This window comes from Henckelia pumila, chromosome 2 (assembly GCF_033568475.1).
Source record: "Henckelia pumila isolate YLH828 chromosome 2, ASM3356847v2, whole genome shotgun sequence".
NCBI classification, from domain to species: domain Eukaryota; kingdom Viridiplantae; phylum Streptophyta; class Magnoliopsida; order Lamiales; family Gesneriaceae; genus Henckelia; species Henckelia pumila.
In genome coordinates this window covers 134,923,753-134,942,203 of record NC_133121.1, presented here as the reverse complement: position 1 = coordinate 134,942,203, position 18,451 = coordinate 134,923,753, and the positions used below count along the sequence as shown (strand labels likewise).

At 34.9% G+C, this 18,451-nt stretch overlaps 3 protein-coding genes across 3 annotated transcripts; 2 read left to right on the top strand and 1 right to left on the bottom strand.

Moving 5' to 3' along the window:
• The first annotated feature begins 204 nt into the window (after positions 1–204).
• Positions 205–4,140, top strand: LOC140882961 (uncharacterized). The gene is made up of 6 exons (XM_073289232.1): positions 205–575; positions 2,648–2,847; positions 3,039–3,179; positions 3,278–3,358; positions 3,514–3,641; positions 3,918–4,140. Exons 1-6 carry the CDS (start codon positions 344–346, stop codon positions 3,961–3,963), a joined length of 828 nt encoding a protein of 275 aa, XP_073145333.1. The 5' UTR covers positions 205–343; the 3' UTR covers positions 3,964–4,140.
• Positions 4,141–4,968: 828 nt separating this feature from the next.
• Positions 4,969–10,059, top strand: LOC140879605 (nuclear transport factor 2). Its single transcript, XM_073283394.1, has 10 exons — positions 4,969–5,166; positions 5,335–5,402; positions 5,520–5,657; positions 5,995–6,274; positions 6,366–6,607; positions 6,854–7,025; positions 7,124–7,242; positions 7,351–7,416; positions 9,157–9,223; positions 9,446–10,059. Exons 2-10 carry the CDS (start codon positions 5,352–5,354, stop codon positions 9,727–9,729), a joined length of 1,419 nt encoding a protein of 472 aa, XP_073139495.1. The 5' UTR covers positions 4,969–5,166; positions 5,335–5,351; the 3' UTR covers positions 9,730–10,059.
• A 1,679-nt stretch (positions 10,060–11,738) lies between these two features.
• LOC140884541 (uncharacterized) lies at positions 11,739–13,367 on the bottom strand. The gene has a single exon (XM_073291321.1). The coding sequence runs from the start codon at positions 13,213–13,215 to the stop codon at positions 11,986–11,988; it is 1,230 nt and encodes a 409-aa protein (XP_073147422.1). The 5' UTR covers positions 13,216–13,367; the 3' UTR covers positions 11,739–11,985.
• Positions 13,368–18,451: the final 5,084 nt, after the last annotated feature.

Sequence of the window (18,451 nt, the reverse complement as noted above, 5' to 3'; positions counted from 1 at the left end):
TTTATACAATACTAATCTAATCTAATCTAAGAAATAAATGTCAGGAATCCGAATCAATTGGAGAAACTAGAAAGCTCCGTAAACAATACGAGTAATGAAATTGAAATATTTAAAAGTTTCGTAATCTTGATTTTTGGGTGTCCAAATCAAGGGTCGTTCGTTCCCAATAAATGAAAACCCCGTTGAATTTAATTATTTATTGCTAGCTACCGTAACCCGACCACTCAACCGTTGCATGCCCCCTATACTTCGTGTCAACTGTGAATTCCCTTTTTCCCAGGCTTCATATACACGTAGCTCCCTCCATTAATTCTCCGCAGAAAATCAATTTCCATCGTGGAATATGGGGAAGAAGAGCAGCGCCGCGGCGCCGTTGAACAGGCTTTTTGCATGGGTGCGGCGGCAATCGACCAAAGTCAAGACATTTCTTGGGGTGGCGTGCGTGCTGTGCGCGCTGGTGGCTGTGAAATTCCTGCTCAGGGAGCATAACCATTTCTTCATCGCCTCCGAATCCGTCCATTTTACTGGGATTTTGGTCTTGATTTATAAGCTCACCACTCAGAAGACTTGCACCGGTAAACATTTACCTTTTACCCATTCATTTCGTTTCAGTCCTTTTTCGTGGGATTGTTTTGGGTTCAAGGACACATTTGTCGGGGATTTTTGTTCCATTTTATCATTTGGTATTTTTAATGATTTTTTCCATCTTCTGGGCATTAGAACGTACATGGTTTGATTCTGGTCTCATTTAACCGGTCCAAGCTTCAAGTTTTGGTTTATCCCTGTCCGGTTAAAAATTTGAAATTATTTTTTAATTATTTAACGTTGAACTGATTTTATGCCATTGACACGTAATATATTTTTTAGAAAAACCCCTGACAATTTTTCGAGAAATAATGCGCCATCTACCAACAATAAATTAATATTGTCCATATTTCTTGTACCAGCTGACCAGAAATGCAATTTTCGGTAATATATAATAATACCGAACGTTGATTTTATATAGGGATTTGTTTTTTTTGACAAGAAACTAGTTGGAACTTGGAATAAGGAAATTCTATTAACAAGTATTTGTGATGTCTAAAAACATATAAGGAATTGACTGAAATGATCCAAATTAACCCGTTTCTTGTAAATTCGTGTTCCATGAAATTCCAATATAATTACTCAGTGTAGTTAGTTGTCATAAGATTACAGGTAAACATAATTTTTCTGTGCAATTCTTACTTAACTGAGTTTTTATGTTATATATTCGTGACAAAGATCGTGTTAAAGCCACATATATTACCGAATCATGAGAGATATTTCGATATAAGCATTTTGATGATCAATTGTTGAGAAAGCTACTTTTTTGTTATTTTAGAAACCAAAAATAACAAAATTTTCAATCCTTGTCATGGCCTATATGTTGCCTTTGGGCTGTGCCTTAAAGTGCATTTATTGTTTTGGATATGCTAAAACCCTCGGAATTTCACTACTTCATCATCCTTAATCAGCTGAGTTTTGTTGTCTTGTGATATTTGAAAGACTTGTAAACCGAGAAAGAAGGCTAAATCTTTATGTTGCCTCAAGAGAAGGACATGTTGGGTTGAATAATATCACATGCTATTCCTTAAGTTCAATATTCGTGCTGTATTTCATGTAATCTTTTGATACAATCGCAATAAAATAAATAAACCGGTATATAATAATTAATAGTAGTTTTCCATTTACCCATGATAATCAGTGTGCGATTACGAGTTAGTGAGCCATTAATATACATTGCCATTGTGTTTTTACTTTTGGACTGGTGATAACCGAAGATAAATATGAATTGAGTTTCACTTCCCTTCAAGTTTCCTTCTTTCCTCTGTTCTGTTTCTCTTCTTGCTTCACACTCAATCTTCCTCCTCGTCTTCAATTCTTTGGAGTAAAAGCTCAATTGAAGATTGACATACGATCTTGTAGTTTCCTCGTTCATAAATTTGAATGGTATTTATGTTATACCCAAATAGCATATTCCCTTGTAATCAAGTTTTTAGAAGTTCCATGATATCACATCAAAGGTTTAGCCAGCTGAGGGGATGTGCAAGAAGCAATGTGCTTTAATTGGATTTAGTTTGTGATAATTTTCATCTGTGTTGATGATAATATATATTTTTTTAAAATAGCAATGCTAACATTGATTTCTATGAAGTATAAGGTCTTTTTAATTTTTCAATTTTATGTCGCCATTACAGTACAATGGTGTTCGAGGGGAGTATCCTATTCGTAATTCCAAAAATTTTACCGTATTTCTTAAGTTGTGTGGATCGCGGTTTAGTTTTCTACTTTTATTTCTTATCATTCTCTTTTTAGTAAACTTGAGTTTACTCAAAAGCTTGTGATTTGATTTGATTGTGCACTTCCATTAAACCTAAGAGTTTGGAAACTCGAGACTGGCATTGGTTTACTTTAGATTTAACTCAACTCCTCGAACGATTCCCGTCGACCTGAAGATGCTAACCTTTTTGTCATACATGAAAGATTAATTGGATTTTTTGGCATGAATTATCGAGTGATAAGTACCAATGCAACTTGTACAGAAAATTACACCCACTGTTACATGTATGGACTAGTTCTTTTTGAAATCATTATCATAATATATTGCTTCTTTCGCACGTATTAGGTATTTCTCTGAAGTCTCAAGAGCTCACGGCTATATTCTTGACGGCCAGATTATGCTGTAGCTATATGATGGAGGGTGACATTCACACTCTTCTCGATTTGTCGACGCTCTTATCAACTTTGTGGGTTATCTACATGATAAGATTCAAGTTAAAATCAACATACGTTTCCAAGCTGGACAGCATTCCCTTATATTATGTGGTAAATGAAGTTTTTTTAGCTCTATTCTTTAGCCATTTTTTTTCATGCATGCTCATAGTTGTCTTGATTTGAAAAATGGTGCTGAGAAAGAATTTAAATTTGTTCGTGGTCCTGCATTGGACAAGTTAAAAGAGCGCAACTGTAAATTGGATTTCGTTAAAATACTTGTACTTTCTACCTCTCTTTTATAGGTGGTGCCGGCTGCAATTCTTGCCATCCTCATCCATCCTTACACCCAACATGCACGTATTGCTCGAATTCTTTGGGCATTTGCTGTGTATTTGGAATCCGTATCAGTTTTGCCGCAACTTCTGATGATTCAGAACACCAAGGTAGTTTATTCTATTTCTAGTCCTCATTATTATTTATTAACATAACATACCGAGTGATAGATAATAATGTTGTCTTGCTTTACACAACTTCAATTCAGATGATCGAACCATTTACAGCCCATTACGTTTTTGCGCTTGGGGTTTCAAGATTTTTCGGATGTGCTCATTGGATCATTCAGGTACTTTGTATTGGTGTTTCAGTTCGGTTTTTGACAAATACTCGTTGAAACATTTATCGAAGCAGTTTTATGACACGGGATAAGTTAATAATAAACTCATTGATAAATTTCAATTTGTTGGGGCCGTTGTTTTCTTGATCATCGTCTGATATCAGGTGTATGAGTCTGCTGGAAAGTATTTGTTCCTGGTCAGCGTTGCTTATGCTTGGGTTCCTATGGTCCTGTTAGCAGAAATTGTTCAGACTTTTATCCTGGCAGATTTCTGTTACTATTACGTAAAGAGGTAAGAGCCATCGGATCACAACTCTTTGCTCGATTTCTATTGGGTAGAAGGATTTGGTATCGACTTCATTCAGTTGTTGACCGGATCATACTTCTAAGAGCCAAGCCAACTGAACCGAACTTAAATAGATCCCCAAAATAGGGGACCTAGTGAAACCAAGAAGAATTTTCGGTTAATTCGGTTAAACCGAAATAATCTGTTCCATGTTTTTGTGCATTTATACAATGCTGTTAAATTCATAATATAACAAAACCATAATTCCTTTCTATTTTGCAGCGTGGTGGATGGTCGACTTTTGGTCAGCTTGCCTTCCCCTGTCTAAAGAGTGGCTGGGTTTATTTAACCTGAAGACTGTAACATTGTCCCTTTTGTTTATTGACTTCCAATATTTCAAGCGCATATATGGGTTGGAATTGGGATTTTGGATTTCATTTTCTTATCTAATTTCAGTCTCTTATATGAAATCAATGGCATGCTCTTTATAAATTAGGATTTTAAACCGGATGGGTTGTTTATCGATCTAAGATCATTTTTGGTTCGTTTCCATGGTCTAATCTTTAAAATTCTTAAACTTGAATTTGATTCTTCCGTAAAAACGTCGCAAAAATTGTCCTAACCCATCTCAAATATATATAAGTTCGTACTATATTTAATAAATTTTCCCACTCTTTTATTAGTATATATACTTTTTGAAAACCGTACAACCATATTTGAATGAATTCAATAAAGATAAAATAGGAATATGTAATCGGAGAGCATATGATAAGAATTGAATTTCAAAATTTGTTTGTGCGCTTTCTTATAAGTTGATATGATTCGGATCCATTACTTTATTGATCTTTCTTTTTCGATGGAAATAACTTTATTTGGTTTGGACGAACTACTTTACGTTACGTACATTTGTTGTTAAATTGTTGGATTTATATAAATCCCACATAATAGATATGATGGGTACTTATTTCCATCCGTTTAAATAAATATAATATATAAAACAAATAAATGTTCTCAAGGATAATAACTCTACTATATAACATGTTGGTTGGTGTAAGAGTTGATCAATCAATGTCGTTCAAAAGCTTATAAAAGCAAGTTCTTAACTAATAATAATAATCATTAGCAATTTATAAAAGATTTGAGGCAAAAGACAAGCAAGCACATTTATATATCTGTTGAGAATACCAATCAATCCCAGAGTTAATGTCTAATGTCCTTGCCCCAATGAATGGTATTCAGTATTTAGTAGCACTATTATTATAATAATAATTATAATTACTTTTGTTTATTTCATAATAAATACATATATAAACCAAAGGCCTCGCCTGCTCTCTCTCTCTCCTCGCTCGCTCGCTCGCTTCCTCCGTGTTCCGCTCCCTTCGCTTTGCATTCCCCTAAACCCTAGATTCCACCACCTGAGCTGCGGAAGTCCTCGCAGAAGCTTCGAAGCCGTAAGAAGACTTGGAAGTAGAGAGGCCAGAGTTGGTTCTCTCTTACGGCGACAGCTCTTTCGACTCAGATTCGCGTACAGGTGTGGCCCGATCCGATGATCTTTTAGTCATTTACATGCTTCGTATTGCGTTTCAGACCGGAAGTTGTAATATTGTGCGAGGATGAATCCGTGAAGTTGCAGTTGTATGGGTGCGCGAGTTTTTTTTTTTTTTTTGCTTGATTTGTTTATTTGTACGTTTTGCTACAGAGTTAATTGAGTTGGTGATGGCGGCGGAGGCAGCAGCAGTTACGCAGACGCCAGTTTCTGCTCAAGTTGTATGTTCATTTACTCTTTTGGTTTCTTGCGTTCTTCTTTTTGTGGTTTTGATAGTTTGATGTGATTTCATTTTTTTTCTTCGTAATAACTGGATTAGATTACTGTTGGGGATATAGGTTGGGAACGCATTTGTGCAACAGTATTATCACATCTTGCATCATTCTCCGGGGTTGGTTCACCGGTTTTACCAGGACATCAGCAAACTTGGGCGACCTGAGGCCGAAGGATCCATGAGTATTACCACCACTATGGAAGTAATTTTTCTTTCTACATCGACATTGTTGAAGTGTCTTCTACTTTTTTTATTTAGTTGATATTTGATTTTAGCAAATATCGTCTTTATCATTGATGGCTAAGCTAAGTTAATCAGATGTGTAATTCTTACTTTTTGTCTGTTTGATTGCTGAGTTGCTGAAATGACTATGATGAGAACGTTTGAAGGGAGAATGGAGCTTGTTAATTGTTTGATTATTTATTATTTTCATTGTTGAATGATCAGGGTCATGTCCCCAGGTTTTAAATGAATCTATGCCATTTATTTGCTTGATTTTATTGTGTAGTCCATGTTTTGAATGCGATGTGATTGTGCAGGCCATTAATGAGAAGATTGTTTCCCTCAACTATGGAGATTTCAAAGCTGAGATCAAATATGTGGATGCACAGGAGTCCTTTGGTGGTGGTTTTCAGGTTCTTGTTACTGGTTATCTGATAGGGAAGGACAACGCAGTTCGCAATTTTGCTCAAACTTTCTTCCTTGCGCCGCAAGAGAGAGGCTACTTTGTTTTGAATGACATGTTTCGATTTGTGGACAATGCTAATGTTAATCCTGCAGTGGTCAATGACGTTGTGGTGCCCATTAGTGCTGAGCCTGGTAACCATGACATTCAATTGGTTATTTTCCGCTTTGTCATTTTCTTCTACCATTTGATGTTGAAATAAGCTTTTCTCTTTTTTGTTGGCAGTTCCATCTTCAGTTCAGGAGAACGATACTTCCGAGTTCAGTACGCCGCCTGCTGATGAATCCGTTGTAGAAGAAGTTTACGATCCTCCACCTGAGAATGAAGATGTGAATGGAGATGTGCCTGTTGTTGAAGAAGAGGTTCCCATCAATGAGGTTGTTGACCAAGCAAAGGATGATTCTCAGATTGTGGCCGAATCGAGTGCTAAAAGTGAGGAAGTGGTAAAGAAGTCTTATGCATCTATTGTAAGTGATCTTCGGTGGTTTTGAAAATGATCCCAATTCCCAACTGTTATACATCGTATGTTACAACTTATAGTTTCAGTTTAATCAATTTCTAAGGATTGAGTTAATTTATATATCTGACCTGATTTTGGCACTTATACTTTAGTTTATGTTGTTATCTCTGAATACTTGTGAGGTAGTACGTTTGGTTGTAGTTTTTGTCATTGCTTTACCACTTGTCTAATATTCACACCTTCAATAATTCAGGTGATGGATCTCAAGGGAAGTGCTGCAACTTTCTCACCTCCACCATCTGCTTCTCGGAAGGCTCCGCCGGTGAACGTGGAGCAGCAAACCCCAACATTTACCCCAGTAAACGATGGACATGTTTCCAATCCAGAATCTGCCACTGATAATGGGAATAACCAAGAGGGTGAAGGTACGATATGCATGTCGATCTATTTATAGAGTAATAATATCATTTTGATACTTGTTTCACTATTTAGTATCAAAATTTTGGTTCTCCACTTTGTGCAGCTGATGGTTACTCGGTATATATAAAGGGCCTTCCGATGAATGCTTCTGAAACCCTACTTGAGGAGGTATTCAAGAAATTTGGGACAATCAAGATTGATGGAATTCAAGTTAGAAGCAGAGTATGTTCAGATCTACTGGTCTTTTATTATCGACGGATGACATGATTGATGCTTATTTGCCCTGTAGATGGCTTAATAACTAAAAGCTATTTTAATATATTGCCACAGCAACAAGGATTTTGTTTTGGTTTTGTTGAATTTGAAGAGGCGAGTTCTGTGCAAAAAGCTATTGAGGTATGTTTATTCTGTGTGTTGATGAAAATTTGATTATTGTTCTATTTTCTGCTATGGGATGCACAACTAGGATTAATTGTGGGGAGAGAAGATAATAAATTTTTTGAAAAACGGTTTAAATTGTCCAATCACGTAAATTCAACCGAACAACTCAATAATCATCCCATATCATACCTATCCTACAAAACTACACAATTTATCACTGTAAAACTTAGTCAGTTTATGCCGTCAACCCAACCAAACTTACACTGAACTGTCTAAATTTTTACCGATTATTTGTTCTTTGAGAATTGAGAACAAAAAAGTTGAATAATTTGTTATTCTCTTATGGATACCCAAGAAAATACTATGGAAGAAGTTGAGAATTCATGGGAAGTTAGAAAGAGACAAGGATGAAACACTCCGATGCATATGAATTTATTGTGTATTCTGTATGGGGGTGATGGAACTCTTGGAATACAATACCGAACTCTCTGTAGACAAGAAAAAGGCACCATTTTCGACCTTTATTTGACATTAAGGCGTATAATTTCTGGAACTGCTTGTAGTTGCTGAAATTAAGATCTTGAAATTCTGTAACTTCAGCAGCTGTTTGAGGTTACAAAATTTATATAAAGAGGCTGTGAAAACGTAAAAAAGATCAACTCTATAATTCTTGTGATATTTCAATGTGATATCTGTTTTCTGATGATTGTGTTTCTACCAGCTTTTGCAAAGGTGATGCAATATTAGGTAAGCATTATATTCAGCTTCCATGTGACAAGAAATTGCTTCCGGGGATATTTTGTAGTCCCTCTGCCAATCTTTAAAACCGTTTCGAAGTTGAGGACAAAATGAAAAATGATATTTCAGTTTATACATTTCATTCCATTCTTCCTCTAAATCAGTGAAAATTTTGAACCCTTCGACTAGGTGAGGCTATAGTTATTTGTAGGAGAGCAGCTGTCAATAGCTTTCCTATTATTTTTTCCTATACCTTAAAAGTCTGGTGCATTGTAGCTAATATCTGTGATTGCCTCTTCCAATGTTGAAATGCTGCCTAATTGAGAGATTCCTTTCTTTGTTGAAAAATAGCATGTCCGAAATTGAGTCAATTCCAGGTAGAGAAGTTCCATGTTTTTTTGAAGCTAAGTAGTCATACTAACTACTCTTGTTGCCCTGAAATTTTTCTTCAGTTAATAATATGGAATGTGCATGTTTTTACTTGGGAAGTATCCTGCTTAGTTGGCACGATCTTAAAATGACTTTAAAACACCATGTTTTGTAAAAGACATGAAAGTTTTGGTTGTCTAAAACACCATGTAGGGAGATCTTGCTGTGCAATTTGCTAAGAAACTCAGCGGATAAAAATAGCCTAATTTAGTAATTTCTGATCTGGATATCCAATTTTGGAGACAGACTGAGAAATGAAGGCCGGAACTTTAGGAAGTAACTGTGAACATGCAAACTAAAATTTTCATTTGCATCATCTGAAAGTATTTCTTGATGCTATTATTTTTGTCATCTGGCGGAAACAAAGTCCCAGTGATCTTTGGTTTATTGTACTATTGTATTGAAGTTATAATCTTGCTCGCATTTGACCTGTCTTTTACCACAATTTGTGTTGATTGGATGCGAAAAAATCTTGGTTTTGGGGGCTGGGATGGTTGTGATTCTACGTCAGACTGTGTAGTTTCTCTTTTATGTTTCCGTAAAATGATTACTGGTTTTTTGCTGTTTTACATTATCCTTTTGTTTCAGGCTTCTCCAGTGGCAATCGGTGGTCGCCAAGCATTTGTTGAGGAAAAGAGGTCGACAAATTCTCGAGGTAAGCTGATACTGTAGCTAACCTCTCAACGTCATAGTGTCGAGGAATATTTTGAAGTGTGGACCAATCTACTTGCATATTCTATGTTGGTTCTTGTGGCTTTGTATTGTTCGTTATTTTTTCTATTTGTGGCTGGTGCTCTTTAGCAACTGTGGATCCTAAAGTTTGTTATACATGGACAATATTCGTTACTTTCTTCTTTCACATGTAATTTTTACATAGGGAATTTTCGGGGGAGATATCAAACTGGAAGGGGTTCTGGATTCAGAAATGAGGGAGTCAGAGGGCGTGGAAACTATGGAGGTGGCCGGGGTTACAGCAGGGGCGATTTTAATGGCAGGAGTGATTTTGTTAACCGGGGTGGCAATCGTGGAGGATCTTCAAGTTACGATGGATATCAGAGGTCTGATAATGCTTATGGCAATAGAGGCCGCACGAACCGTCCTGGTGGGATGGGCAATGGCAGTGCTAAAAACATGACGCCGCGGGTTTCTGCAACTGCTTGAGGAATTGTAGTTTAGAGGGTGGTGGTGAGTGATTGGTTTCATTTGGCATTAAATTTGATTTCTTGTAATTTTTACGTGGTTAGAAAATCTTTTGGGTCGGCAATTTTGTTGCAACTCGAACAGCTGAAACTTCCATCGGCACTAATTTGTTCATGTCACCCCATTTGCGGGTATAGTCAATGATTGTTAGATGAGATCAAAGTAGGTTTTCTTTAGCAGCACATATTGTTAACGCTTAAGGCCTCAGGTAAGGAAAATTCTTCATATATTTTGTATTTGGTGAATTAGTTTTCCGGCCTTGTAATTCTCATTTCATCCGTCTTTTTGTTTTGGTTTTTGTTTTTCTTTCAGCCCACGCTACTTGTTATTTAATATCTACGGCCATTTTTGACATTGTATCATCTTACTATGTTTTTGACACTTGAGGCAGATGGCGAAATTTGAACGTCACATTTTATTTGATACCCATCAGCACATTGACGAATGAACCATGAGCATTAGCCAAGCTACTACCGTGTAGCTTTTGCGACTATATATCCATTATCTAGCATCCGATCCTATGGCAACTCACTCACACACGAATCACAAAATCAGTGTAAAAAACCAAGAAAATGGCAGAAAGTTGGGAGGATTCAAGTCCTATATCAACTATTTAAACAGAAGATGATGATGAAATCAGAACCATAGATTGCACGATCATCGAGTGGATGTCTAATGAAGAAGAAAACGTAGGCAGAACAAAAGATTTCCTCAAGCTCATTGATAAAAGAACGCACAATCCACGTTCCTGTTCTGTTGTGTGTTGTTCATTCTTCAACTCCCCGTGTTATTTATATTCATTTAACCAAATATTTTTATTTCTTTTTTGGGTTTTCTTGATCCATAAGAGATTGTACATACATAAAGTAAATGTATAATGTGTTGTCTCTGTATATCTGAATCAAGAACTTGGAAATTGTGAGGAAATTGATGGAGGGAGGATAATGTACTTTCCCAGGTATAAGAAAGATCATGAAACTCATGGAAGTTGGGGAAGTTCAGGTTCGGATCAAACGAAGAAGATTTAATAACGAAATATTTCTTGAAACTCATCGACGGCATATCAAATTCAGTCGAAGAAGATGTGCTAACAAAAGATTATCTGAAGTTCATAGACAGAAGAAGAAATGAAGGAGAAGATCAAGAAAGCATAACAAGGGACGAAAGTGGAGAAAATTTGGGTGACGAATCAAAGGAAAACGATACAAGAACAGTTGATTATCTGAAGCTCATTGATAGAAGATGGCAGTAATGAATTGAGCAAATCGGTGCACACGTCGTCCTAGATGATCTTACGGGCATCTTTTGTTCCAATTTCCTCTGGATATCAGTTTCTTTGGAATCCTAGCCTTATATTGATTATTGTCGTCAATGCATAGCGTTTGCGAGTATGCATGTTTCAAATTCTAGGGCCTGCAAAAATTAAAACCTGGAGAAGATACTACCTTTCTAGTTTTTACCCAATTTGAAACTTGATTAGATGGGTGCACTTCTTTCTTTCGGTATAGCTGAAGCATTATGGAATAGCATATTAGTTGGTAGCATGCATGAAATGTTTGAATTTTGATAAGCAACTGTCAGTATTATTTTGTAAATTTTGGGATGGCAATAAAGATTTCAGGTACTGGTTCCTATGAATATTGATATATTCTCTGCATAAAGCATATGTCATCGGATTCGGAGGAATCCGGAGGAACCGTAGCTATCCAAGTTTTTCATCGTTTAGGAACCTAGTTTATCAATATTTAACGGTAGGTTTGAGTCATCGACGTAGTTGCATTGTAAACCATTATGTAATAAAGGTCTCTGATGCAGTGATACTTTGCTAGCAATATTTCATGGCTTACATATGGAGTTTCATTCACTTCTGGTGTTACATTTGCTAAACAATTACAAAGTTACATACTCGTTGGCATCCTAAAATCGAAGTTAAGCGAGCCATCTTAAGTAAATATTCAAACATTCCCAGAAGCAATTCATGAAGTATTGCTATAAATCAAAAGCCTGTTTGATTTTGATGTAATACAAAGTCATCCATACAAATCATTATATTTACCTGTTAGACGATTTCACGAAAATAGAGACGTAGGTGTTGTATCCAAGTGTCTAATTACACAAACCTGCTGTCCGGAGAATGAAAACATCTCCATAAACATAACCAAAACATCCCATGAGATTTTTGTTTTTTTTCTCAAATATAACAAAAAGGGTAGTGTGCTAGTATCTGTCTCCACTATTATGCACCTTCTTGTTGTTCTTGCCCACTCGATGCAACCATCCGAAACCTTTAACAGCCTTGGAAAACTTAACAAGACTAGGCTTTCCCACGCCTAAATTCATCTTCCCCGCCGACAATTTGATGGCTTGTAAGCAACACAGATTGCCCTCCATCTCGTCTTCATAGCCATACTCTTCATCTGATTCAAATCCACTCTTCTTTTTGTTGTACTTCTTCTTCGACGACTTTGGCTTAGTCGAATCTGTTTCGTATGTCTCCCACAAAGAGTCCATACCCTCACCACCATCCACATTGTGTCGCTCCTCGAATAACATGCACGCCAATGTCCTTCTCCACTCCTTCTCCTTCCTCATGGATCCATAGGTCCCAACATTCGAACCCATTGTTGGAGGATTCTCCACGCCATTTTCTTTAGTATGATCATCATTCAATTTTAGCCTTTGAGAATGTGTTTTGACCTTTGGAATGTGCTCTTTTCTCCATTTAGTGTAGGTCACATTTGTTTCATTTCCCAGAGGTGACAATGCAATCTGTTTTTCTCCTATTTTTTCGGTTTCCTTGTTCACTGGTGGTGGCTCAACTTTCTTCTCATCCAATCTTGGATTCATCTTTTCGAATTCATCCAACAATTTCAAGAAACTCTCCAATTTCTTCTCTTCCATCTCAGCACCAAGAACCGAACTCTCTTTTGCCTTATCATCAGTGAAAAGCTCACATTTGTTGAGGTTGAGGTCTCCATCCAATGAACCTTCTTTAACACTTGATTGTAATCCTTGCAAAGGATTTTCTCCTGAGTTTTCCCCCATGACTTCAACTTGGTTTCCTTCAACTCCCATCACTGAAATGCCAAACACAATATTATACATTTCAAGATCCTCCAAACAACCAAACCCTCCATTTTCAACTTCTTTCTTGGACTGCAACCTTTCTAAAACAGACCTACAAGCAATCTGCAGATGGCCAACCCAACTTTTCCCAAATTCAGTCGAGAAACTATCATGAACAACACCAGCAAGAACAGCAAAGAGGACAAGGAAAGTGGTGATGAACAGAGGGTAGATAAAAGACACAAGTTTAAGAATGTAAGGTAAGAAGAAAACGAAGTAAGAAAAGTAGAGTGGATGATAAAGAATGACTGAACAAAATAAGACCAAGTCAGATAATGAAAGCGTGAAAATTTTAATCTTGGAATCGCACAACTCAGACATTTATGTCTCTGTCTATCTGTTTGCTCTTGAAAAATGGTGGTGAAGGAGAAGAAGCAAAAGATTCTTGATTTGTCAATGGAGGGCAAGTGATTATAGAACACACTGCGGCGTGAATAAAGGAAGGAGAATCATTAATAAGAGAGCAAGAATAGGAGAAAAAATCATTTCCTTTGGAAAACTTTTTCTTTTTTGCCTAACTAATCAAATAAATTTTTTCACCTTTTTCTGATGCACATGCTATTAACCACACATTATCCATCTTAATTAATGGACACATAAATCCCTTCTATCTGATAACTTTTATGCATCGTCTCTGAAAATCGTTGTGTAGCAATGTGCAATCCCAACCATTATTTCAATTTTTCAAATGGTAGGTATGGCTAACTATTTTGTAACATGGAATAAAATCTGGTTTGCCATCCAAATTGTTAATAATGAAAATCGTTATTTGGCATGTGCATAGTTGAAATTATTTAATGAAAATGAAAGTAAAGTTGTTTAAATACATGAATGATTTGAAAACGTTTCAATGAAACAACGTGCTTCATCTATCATTGACATTGCATTAATTTTATGAAACGGATTTTCGATATGACGTGAATCATGAAAAATTATTATTTTTTGTGTAAAAAAATAATACTTTAATTATATGTATGAATCGGATCGACACGTCTCACAAGAGACCAACTCTACAAATATAGTATATATTCCAAATTTCCAATTTCTCCTATATATACATATATAGTATACATGTGAATTCAATAATTATAAATTTTATTAATAAAGTCTATTAATATTTATTTATGAAATAAAATTTATAATTAATTATAATTATAATTAAAGTTGAAAATTTTTTTGCATTAATTATTTTATATAAAATATATACTTGTGAATTCAATAATTATAAATTTTATTAATAAAGTCTATTAATATTTATTTATGAAATAAAATTTATAATTAATTATAATTATAATTATTTTTATTTATTTATTTTTATTTGTAAAGAGGCAACCCGCGGGCCGGTTCGCTTAACCCGCAACTCACCTTGGATTGAGTTAAGAATTTTCAGTCAGCTGGAATGGTGGATCGGTCTGCTCTCGACCCATCAAACGATTGATTTTTTGAAGGCCGCCCGCCCCGTCATGGGTTGGCCCGTCTGACAGCTCTATCCACAGAGATATAGACGAGTTGGTAAGGTCTAAGGTGACGTGGGAAGAAATTCTCTGGCGTCCCGAGTTCGATCCTCGTATGGAACATATTTTCCACCGAAATATTGTGAGGGTAAGCTCTGGGGGTTGGGTCATGTTGTCCTTTCCCTCGGGTGTCTGCCTACTCATGCACATCCCTCGATTTAAATTTTGCATGGGCCAATGAAATTCTGACTCATGCGGAAGGGTCCCAGATCAACCCTTTAATAAAAATATATATATGTTGGGTTTGTTTATGTGTGATTTATTGCATTTGCTAACACCTACTTCAACAATAGGAAATAAATTCATGAAGTTGACATTTTACCACGCTCAGCCTATTGGTTTCAAAAAAATCTCTGCCTATTTAATGGGGAGCCAATTTCCAAATAAGTTTTACCAATTAATATAGCCATTCAATTAGTAATACTAATTGCTAAACAAATGGAGTAGTTTTCCCCAAACTTGAGCTTGAGAAGGGTCCGCTCTTTAAAAGATTTCACTCTCAAATTTTAATGAACTAGGAAAATGTAAGTACGTTGCATGTAGATAATTAACAATTGAAAACATGAGTAAGAAATTAAATAATATATATTTAAATTAATGGCATACTATCAAAAAATATGTATGCTAGATTATATTAGATTTACACTTATGTAATCAAACTCATTCGTCAAAGTCCTCTCATTTTGATGGCAAACTATACGTTGGGAGGGGTGGTTCGATCCTACAGTGTGGTATTATCATGCATGGAGAAAGCGAAAAATTCGGTTTGCTGGAACATTTTTAAAATATTATTTTTTTTGAAGGTATTTTTGAAATATTATTAATATTTTATAAGTGAACAAAACTTAAAAGTGCGACTCTGAACAAGATTTTGTAAAAAGTTTTGAATTATATTTTTTAGAAAGTTTTTTTTTAAAAAAAAACAATTGAATATGTTTTTTTATTATGTTTTTAGGATTGTTCACACAATTCTTCTTATAACAAGTTTTTAAAACATTTATAAAATTAAAAAAATAGTTATAAATAGTTATCAAATAATACCGAATAAAAATGAATGTTTTTCAATATACATGAAATCAGCTGAAAATTAATATGTGAATGATATATATAATTATATATTGATAAAACACTCATTCTAGAAATGCACTACCAATAGCATCTCATTTCCCTGCCACAGAAAAGCTCACTTGGACAATGTATATACTCATCTACCAGCTTTATTACCATTAAATATCAATTTTAAATGTTCGTTATCTAAACCATTACGTGACCTTAAAAAATTAATATATATGTACAACCTATTAGCTACTAAAGATAAACATCATCATTATGGTTTCTTTTTGCTCTTTCATTTAGTCCTCGATAAAATAAAGTGAGTGTCCATTACTTCTCTCTATAATTAAACCCAACTGTTTTATTTTATTTTTATTATATATAGATTCAATCGACTTATATAACGTATAGATATTTTCATTATTTAAACATGCATTTGACTTATATATTTCAACCTTTAAAAATACTTTTAAATTTAAATCAACACGGTACATGTTTTATTATGCACAAAGAAATAACAAAAATATTTCAAGACAAATTTTTATATCCAAACTTGAAACAATAACAAAAGATTCACACTTTACTTCCACCTCTAATTTAAAAAAATCCCACCAAGTCAAACTTACCCTTTATCGGAAAGAAGATATGGTACGACATTCATGAGTGCTACTTCTTTGGATCCCAATTCACATAGTTCGTATCAATATATTTTATGGTAAATAATTATATTACAAACAATCACCCCCATTAACCGAATTCAACTAACCATTCAAGAATTTTTACTTACCTTGATCCGAAGAAATTAATACATCTTAACCATGTCACATGATCGAACTATTTTATTTTATTATTTTCTGCATTAGCAAACTACTTAGAATTATATAAAACTACTCGACAACGTTTGATTATGCATATATGTTATATATTGATTTATCATCTAAATATGATACATTATTTATTGTCTCATCTCATGAACGAAACAATGTTTTTGTAGATAAATAAACTTGATTAATCTTTGATATTGATTTATCATCTAAATATGATACATAATTCATTTTCACACTCCACGAGCGAAACAATGTCTAAATAAACTCGATTAATCTTTGATAAAATTCAAGGGCTAATCAATTAGAGTGACCGGAGAACAGGAGGTTGATTGATAGTGAGTTAAAAGGGTCTTTACACCACATGGGGAACCACTCAATTACTACTTCATCATGCATGCCCTCCACAACTTTTCAAATCCGTCAAAAGCATATTATGACCCAAAATTGTTCCATAAAAAGGTGAAAAGGCAAGGGAAAATCCAACCACCATACCATTGGGTTACATCTCACACAAACAATTGATACCGAATTTTACACTTTAATTTAACACGAAATGCTAGAGTTTCCACCACAACATGATCTAAATGTTCAGTTTGATCAAGTATTTATAAAATTATTTTTTAAAAACTTACTTTCAAAATATTTTAAAAATTATTTTAATAATAAATATATGTTTGGGCGAGTATTCTATAAAAACGTTTTTACATACAACAAGTAGTATATTTTGTTTTTAATTATTACTTTCAATTCTAAAACATCATAAAACACATCTCAATTGTTTTTTAAAAACTATATTTGAAAAATAATTTTTAAAAACATTTTTTTTTTGCAAAAACATTGTTAAAATACATCGTTTAAGTTTTTTCAACTTATAAAATACTTAAAATATTTCGAACTCTAATGTTTGTTTTATAACTCTTTTTTTAGAGTACAAATATAATCTTGATCCAAATTACAACCATATAAAATATATGTCCGTACTACAAATGGGATTTGAGCGTGAACTCGAGACATACTTAGCTAGAGCAAAAAAAATTATAAAGAAAACTTCTAAATCTACCTAAATAAATTAAAAAAAACTACCCACAGTCAGCGAAAATCGAATTTGAGACCAAAAGGTCTTAACGCATCAACATTAGCCATTGAACTAAGGGGTCATGGGCTATAACTCATCTCTTGACACGAGGCGTCATCAGGCTAATTCAGATTGATGGATTTGAACCTAAACCCAATAAAAATGACCCAACAACGTTGGGTTGGGAAAAGACCATTACTATACTATCTGGTTCAAAGGCCGAAACTCACCTAAATGGGTTTGGTCCATTGGGCCAACTAGCATTACAGATAAATAACAAACTTGCAATAGGTAGAGACCAATAATATTTTTCTTTAAAAAAAAACAGAGAGAGAACAAAAGAACCCAAAAAGATTCAACGGTTCCAAGTATCCAATCTACTCGATGGATCAGATGGTTAAAAAGGTTTTGAACATGAACTGGAAAAGACCATTCTAAGTTCCGGGTTCAGTAGATATGAACCCAGAACAGGATTCGATCACGTTTGGAACCAAGAACTTATCAATGCAGATACAGAGTTTTCTTCCAATCGCCTTCATAAATAATCATCAACCGAACATGATTATCACAAAAAGTTATATAGGATATCCCGAGTGCGGAATCAACTTCTAGTTATTCTAGTATATTCTGACGAATGGTTCCCACTGAGAACCATATATATTGAGTGCATCCAATATAATTTGTCCGTCACCTAGGTACACACATCAACCGTTACTCAGGGCATCATCTCCAAAGGTACAGATGATATGTTGCTCGGGGGCAACATCTCCTTCCACGTATTCAATCAATGTGTACCTTAACACACCAGTAACATTATAAATGGTAGCATGTGCATTATTTACCCCGCCACTAGAAATATAAACCAGCATGTTCTCCTGCTAAGTGAGTTTGGTTGACACATAATTCAGCACCTCTAGGTGTAAATTATAATGGTAACCTCTAGAATATAAGCTTTCAACATTAGCATCTGAGGTCACACTAATATAGAACATGTAACAGAAACAATCGTTTCATTTCCAAACTTTGCCTTTAACAGGAATAGCCGGATAAATACCCTACCTAAAATAACAATCTTTATTTACACAACA